Below are 7,127 nucleotides of genomic sequence, written 5' to 3'. Positions count from 1 at the left end.
ATACGGCGGGAATAGAGATTGGAACATTACTTGTTTAGCAGCGATCGAGATAGTAGTATTTTGAGCAAACTCGGATGGAATCTCCAACAAGATACGGTGGTAAAGATTCAGAGACCGGTGGTTGTTTCTCTAGTTCCGATCAGATCGAGTCAGATGATGAGAGGTCAGATTTGGCGGGAAACTTTGGTTCACACTCACAGCAACTTTGGTTCACCTCCATCATTGTCACCACCATCAACTTCTATGCTCCCAACTATGGCCTTACGGCCGACGCCGGTGGCCACTACAACCCTCTGAATCGCCATTTTATCCCCCCATTGAAGTATTTGAGAAGATCGCCATTTGGAAGAAATCCAACGGCACCTATCGTTGATCCTTCCCTGAAGGTATATAGCTGCTAAAATTTTGATTTTGGGTAATGGGTAATGTTTTTAATCCCTTTAAACCTATAAAAAAAAAAAAACCTCTTTACTTTTGCTTTCTGTGTTTCTACCTCTTCGCCAGCTCGTCTCGGTCTATTGTATACAAATAAATCTCTCTCTCTCTCTCTCTCTCTCTCTCTCTCTCTCTCTCTCTCTCTCTCTCTCTCTCTCTCTCTCTCTCTCGACCATCCATGAGGATGAGAAAAGGTAGCAAATCAAAATAAATGTCTCTGGTTCTCCTCGGAAGGGCCTCTGGAGTTCCTCTCAGAATCTCAAAAACCTAGAAGAAAAGGGATGGAATCGGATGAGATACAACAGTGCAGACACGGAGACGACGATGGTGAAGCGGTGGAAGAAATCAAAACAATCAAAGCAGTTTCAGAATGCTCCTGAGCTTCTCGAAGATGTCATTCAGGAGGAGGAAGAGGAAGAGGAAAAGAGAAGGTATAACTGTCATTTTAACTCTTCATTTAACATTGACTAACGGTAAGAGGTCTCTAATTTGGTTAAACAAATGAGGTGTCTTTATAATAGTGGTATTCTCCAAGGGATAGCCTTGTAAATTACCAAAAAAAAAAGGAGAATCCTAACCAATGCAACGTTATGATTTCAATACAATTACAATATCACCACTTGATTTAAATAGGAATTCGGAAAGAGCTTTATTTCTTGAGTTAGGGTTTCAAATGTACAACATGGTTGGTTTGTTTTTTATTTTATTTTATTTAGTATATCTCAGAGGGAAGCATCATATGAAGCTACCTTTGCTCCATTGTGGTGGCTGAGACCAACCCTTTTTCCCTGGTCTCAGCCACCGCAACATAGCAAAAAGTACCTTCAGAGCCCTTCAGCCATGGTCTAAAAAAATGGGAATTGTATTGGTGAATCAGTTAAATCAGATCAAATTCGGCTGAGAATGATTTTAATTCTAATCAATTTGATACGGTCAATTCATGTCAAAAAAAACCCTAGAATTACCCAGATTTTAGATAAAGACCGATTCTAGAATTCTTAAGATCGATTCTAGATTGATAGGGACCATTCGATCTCCGATTCCGTGTTCCCAAGTTTGAAATTTCTCTAATTAATTGCGTGTGCCGTTGATTAGACATAAATATTTGCTTACGCTTTTTAATCCTAATTATGGAAGTAAGGGAATTTGTGTGGACAAAATGATAATAAACAAATGGGTCAAAAGTCAACTAATGACTAAAGATGCAAAGACCACTTCCCACCATATTATATATATATATATATACCATTAAACCATCCAGTATTGAATGAATTGAACACGTTTTTCTAAATTCTAGAACCAAGTTGGATTTTATTTTCTATGAATGGTGGAAAGTTCTATTGGAAATGGAAAGTTTTAGGGTTGTTGGAGGAGACCTTTATTTTCCAACTTTTCTTCATTTTATTATTGGACTCGTCCTCTTGAATGAAATTTATATGTAGGGCTAAAATTTCTGTTAGCACAATAGTGCATGTGGGCCAAGATCTAACAGGGGAATTGATAGATTTTGAACCGAGCTGAGCCTGAGCTTGGTTCTTTTTGGTTCAAATTGATTTCGAAATCTGGTCAAGTTTCACTCACTATACAAAATATAATGAGGAAGTATTTCATGTGAGGGAGTGCAATTTCTAGCTTCCTGCTTGTGCACAAGAGCCAATGGGAGTGTTCGGGAAGCATCCACAAAAATATCATTTTTCGTTTCATCGGGGGTGGCTAGTCATTTTAACTCTCTTCCATGTTTCTGGGTGCAGAGACCACACTCCCCTATAGAAACAATTTCCCAAGAACTATCTTAGTTTCTTTGAATTAGATTTGCATTATATCATTACTTAATATCCATTATGATCGATCAAAGATAAGAAGCTCATGATCATATTATGATTAGGGGAGAGGAGAAGGCCAACATCCTTCCAATCACTTGAAACTCCATAAACTGCATTTGAAACCAAAAGAATGTGGGATGGTGGGACTCCACAGTCCAGGGTTTCATGGCCAATTCATTTCAAGAAACCCTAAAATCATTGAATTTACAGATATGAAGCCTCATTTCAGCTTCTTGGAACAAATTCTGATACCGATTTGATTTCAATTCCATGTTCTGAGACACTGCCTTGAGAGTTGGACCCATGTTTGAATTTTCTCTAATTAATTGCAGATAAATAGTTTTTTGTGAGAGAGTATGGCTCTTACGTCTAGACAGATAGAGAAGTGAAAAGACCAACCTACCCCATGAAATAGAAAATGATGTCTCCATTGAAGCTTCATCATGCACTTCCATGGCCTTTGTGCATGTGCAAAAGCCACACTCTCCTATAAAAAACACTTCCCCTTGATTGAGTAGACCATTGATAAACATATTTGTTTACTCTTTTAATCCCCGTTTTCCTTGCTGTCGGATTTCAAGGGAGGCATATGAGACTTTGTGTGCAAGAAAGGACGATAAAACTAAGGGACAAGATTCCCTAAAAGAAATCGTGGCCCCTACCCTACACCCGAGACTTCCATGCTTCTGGTTTTCCTAAAAGAAATGGTCAATGTATTGAATATACAAGTTATTAAATTCAAAGCATTGGCTTATGGACAAAGTTTCTAAATTCTAGAACCGGGTTGCGGTTTTTCTTTATTTATTTATAGAAAGTTCCATTGGAGAAGAGGTATAGTTTTAAGGTTGTTGGAGGCACAAATTTCTTCTTCACTCATATTGTTGGACTGAAATCGGATTGAAATCAATGAAATTGATTGGATTGGATTGAATTGGTATAAGTTGAGATCGATCAGAATCAATCAAAAAGAGAAAGTTTTCCTACACCAAAAATATGTTTGATTTACTCATTTATGACCCATGGGTAAGAGATTTTTCATTCACCATGAGTGTAAATTACAGTATCGTTTTGAACACGTTTCTGTTATTTCTGTGTTAAAAAACAATAAAAACGAATTTTCACGTTTTTGGGAACAGAAACGAATTTTTGGGTCTTTGATAAACCTGTTTATTGGATCGATACACATTATTGTTTGATAACATGCTTCTCACTTCTGAGCTTAAAAAATTCCATACTTTTGAGCTTGAGAAGAATCACGCCTCTCACTTTTGGTCATTTTTATCGGGCACAAATCCACAATTTATTGTCTTCACTTGTTTCTAGAAACATCATCACATCCGTTTTTTGTAACATAAATTCCTATTTATGTTTCTAAAAATGGATGGAACGAAACAAGATTATCAAAAGTTTTTTACCCCGTTTCTCTGTTTTAGGAACAGAAAAACACGGAAATACGTTTTTAGGAATGTTATCAAACGGTACATTATATGCTCACGAGCTTTCCATCTTTGATCAATCATAATGGGTGAGATTGAGATTGTTTTTATGTGTAGTGGGTGAAACTTGGCCGAGTTTTGGGATCAATTTGAACCAAAATGAACCAAGCTCTGACTCATTTCGGTTCAAAATCTATCCATTCCTCTTGCTAGGTCTAGGCCCACTTGGACTATTGTCCTCAACAGAATGTCTAGCCCTATATACAGATTTCATTAAGTATACGAAAAGTGGGAAGAGGAGAGAGCCAACACCCTTGCCGACCTTGTCTGCCACTTGAAAGTACATAATTACATTGGAAACCAAGAGAAATTGGGATGGTGGGACTCCACGGTGAAGGGTCTTAAGAATAGTTGGATCGGATTGAGAATTGCCCGATTCACATTGGAATTGGCAGTCACCAATCCCAAGGAACCCACCGTTTTCCATATTGAATTATAAAAAAGATGAGAATATTCCATGGACCTATCGATTCTAGGGTTTTTTTTTAGACCGATTCATTCCAATTCTAATCAAACTGAATCGAAATCGGCAGTGACCGCTACAGTTACCGATTAGGAATTTTAAAACCTGCCTAATCTTGATTGATATCGACTTAGATCAATTCCGAGTTCGGTGGGATTGAACCGATTCCTACTGAGAATCATTTAGGTACGAAATCCACATGCCGATTTGGATCAGACCCAAACCCGATTTCATGTTCTTAAAACCTACGCAACACGACAGATTCCCTCACGTAAAGAGTTAAAACTATAACAGGAAACTCCAAAAACTCAACACTTACGTAATCCAAGAAAGTCTCCCGTTTATCACGTGGAATGCCTCCCGTCCTTCCACTCCAACTAAGAAGGACAACCGTTAAACTCTTAGGTTTGCCCTTTGACACGTCTACCTGTATAAACCGGCATGAGTTAACCACCTGGCTCTTAGTGAGGCCCTGCTAGCGGCTCAGGCAGAACAACTAGTTAAAGGGTGTCAAAATCAAATCAAAATCATTTAATAAAGCTATGGGTTCATTAGATTTTATTTTCAGAATTATGTCTATTTGTTTATTTTGTGTCTAAAAATAGAAAATTACCTAAGATATGTATTTTGTTTAAAAATAGAAAAATATCTCAAAAATTATTTATTTTTTTATTAAGTCTTATTCATTTTTTAAAAATAGAAATAAAGATTTATGTATACTTTTATGTTTAGAAACATGAATAAAGAAACAAGTCAGGCTTTTTTTTTATAGTTTCAAGAAATAAGTAAGGGAGACAAAATTTGTGAAAAACGTGATACTTCATTTGACTTACCCTAATCTCAATTTATTATTGAAACTTCTCATCTAAAAGCAATGACTTTAACTAGGTTATAACTTATATGAAGTTCATAGTTTCAGACTAGCTTCATCCTTCTGAAGTTCATCTTTACGAAGCATATTTGTAATTTCAACATTATCTTTAATCATGAACTATCTACCTATAATGTCATGTCTTTAATCGTATTTTGAATCCGACTATATTATTGAAAATGTCTAAAAATATATAAAAATTAAATATTTTTTTATAATTTTAAAAATCGTTTCTTAGTAAAAAAAAAGAAAAAAATCGTTTCTATTTTAGTTTTTTAAAGAAAATCCAACCGTTTAACACCTCACCGCTAGCACCGACTAACAGATTCCCGCTTTCTAATTCCAGGGGGATCCATGGAGCAAATATAGCGAGAGGACACGTGTCAAAATAGAGTCTCCAGTCTGTCATTGCTGGGTTGTGTTTGCATTCCAGAGTTGAATATTCCTTAATCCTCTCTCTTCCTTATTTTTTTTTTTTTTTTTGGTGGGGGTGGGGGTGGGGGTGGGGGTGGGGTAAAAATGGCCCTTCCTTCAAGTCCTGACTTTCTTCTTTAGAAAGTAAGAGAGAGACAGAGATCACGTAGAGAGAGAAGAAAGTCACTATTTTGAAAGCGAAAGGATCAAGAAAAGAAAGGCTATTCTTTCGTTTTTGGAACTCAGCTTAGCTCAGCTATTTCCATGGCATTGCTTTCCAAGTTTTTCTAATTTCTTCTTCTTTGCCTCAACTGGTCAATATCGCCATCTCTGAATTCATCGATCCTTCCTTCTCTGCTTATAAAATGGCTTCCACGTTACCAACTTTTTCAAATCTTTCAAATTCAATTTTGTTCTTCAAGAAATCATCTTTTATTATTGGCCAAGTTTTAAACAATGAAATCCATTTCTAGTTCTTCTGCTATCGCTGCTCCCAAATTTCGCTGCTTTGATCCTTCTAATGGTCATTCTGTTTCCAATTCTAATTATCATTCCAATCCCTCTGTTGTGAACTCCAACGGCAATTCAAACGGTTATTACAACGGTTCAGGACTCTCCTCCATGGAATTCCCCAGCAAATCGGAACCGGAACGTAAGATCGTCACTGGTGATTATGGATATGTTCTTGAAGATGTTCCCCACTTGACTGATTACCTCCCTCATCTCCCTGTACTCTCTCTCTCTCTCTCTCTCTCTCTCTCTGATTTTTTTAAATTTGATTCTTTAAAGCCCAAGTTATTATGATTATTGTTCTTATTACTGCTTATGATTGATTTTAAACAAGTAGTTAGTTTGCCCCTTTTGGATTGAGTTTATGGATTTTAAGGAAGGAAGAGAAGTTCAATAGTTTTGCTCTTTTCTATAAAGCTGTTTCATTTGAAGATTCAAGTTGCTGATCATGTATTTATAGTAACCAGGCTTCAAGTTTTGAACTTCTAAACTCTGTGCTAGCATAATTTTTTAATTATAATGTTGGTACTTAATTTTTCATATTTTGTGATTGAAAATCAGCACAATCTCCTTCTTCTTACCTTGGATAATTGAATATTTCAATGTTCAAATAGATCAGTGGATAAATCCAATCTTTTTTTTTCTTTCTTTCTTTCTTTCTTTTTTTTTTCTTTGGGAACTAAGCAAATTTGAATAATTATTTGTCCCTTTTCTGGCAGAACTATCCCAATCCATTGCAAGACAATCCTGCATACTCTGTTGTTAAGTAAGCCTTTTCTCTTCCATGCTGCTTGTTTTTGCTTCTTTTTTTTATTTTTTTTGACATTTACTGAAATTGATGATTCATCAAACTAATTTCGTTTTTTTCAACAGGCAATATTTTGTTAACCAGGATGATACTGTCCCACAGAAGGTGAATCTCTTTGTCATTACTGGCCAATGTTTTGAGTTTCTCTCTCTCTCTCTGTCTCTCTCTTAAAAAAAAAAAAACAAAAGCAAAAAAGGCCCTTGTTTGTTATAGACAGAAGAGACCTTCATGTTTATAGTTGCATTCATGAATTGTCTGTTCCCTGTTAATGTATGAAAAGTTACATTTTTTTTTTTTTTTTTTTTTT

The 7,127-nt window shown here is 36.1% G+C and overlaps 1 protein-coding gene across 1 annotated transcript in view; it reads left to right on the top strand.

Moving 5' to 3' along the window:
* Nucleotides 1-5,662: 5,662 nt before the first annotated feature.
* LOC122092360 (ATP-dependent 6-phosphofructokinase 3-like) overlaps nt 5,663-7,127 on the top strand; it is a 6,322-nt gene continuing 4,857 nt past the window's right edge. Inside the window, exons 1-3 of the mRNA XM_042662675.1 lie at nt 5,663-6,231; nt 6,732-6,778; nt 6,886-6,925. Coding sequence (XP_042518609.1) covers nt 5,959-6,231; nt 6,732-6,778; nt 6,886-6,925 — 360 coding nt within the window. The 5' untranslated portion in view covers nt 5,663-5,958. The remainder of the gene's footprint in view (nt 6,232-6,731; nt 6,779-6,885; nt 6,926-7,127) is intronic.

Source organism: Macadamia integrifolia, chromosome 2, assembly GCF_013358625.1.
Source record: "Macadamia integrifolia cultivar HAES 741 chromosome 2, SCU_Mint_v3, whole genome shotgun sequence".
In the NCBI taxonomy this organism is placed as follows: domain Eukaryota; kingdom Viridiplantae; phylum Streptophyta; class Magnoliopsida; order Proteales; family Proteaceae; genus Macadamia; species Macadamia integrifolia.
The sequence above is the reverse complement of the archived record's forward strand: the minus strand, read 5'-3'. Positions and strand labels throughout refer to the sequence as shown.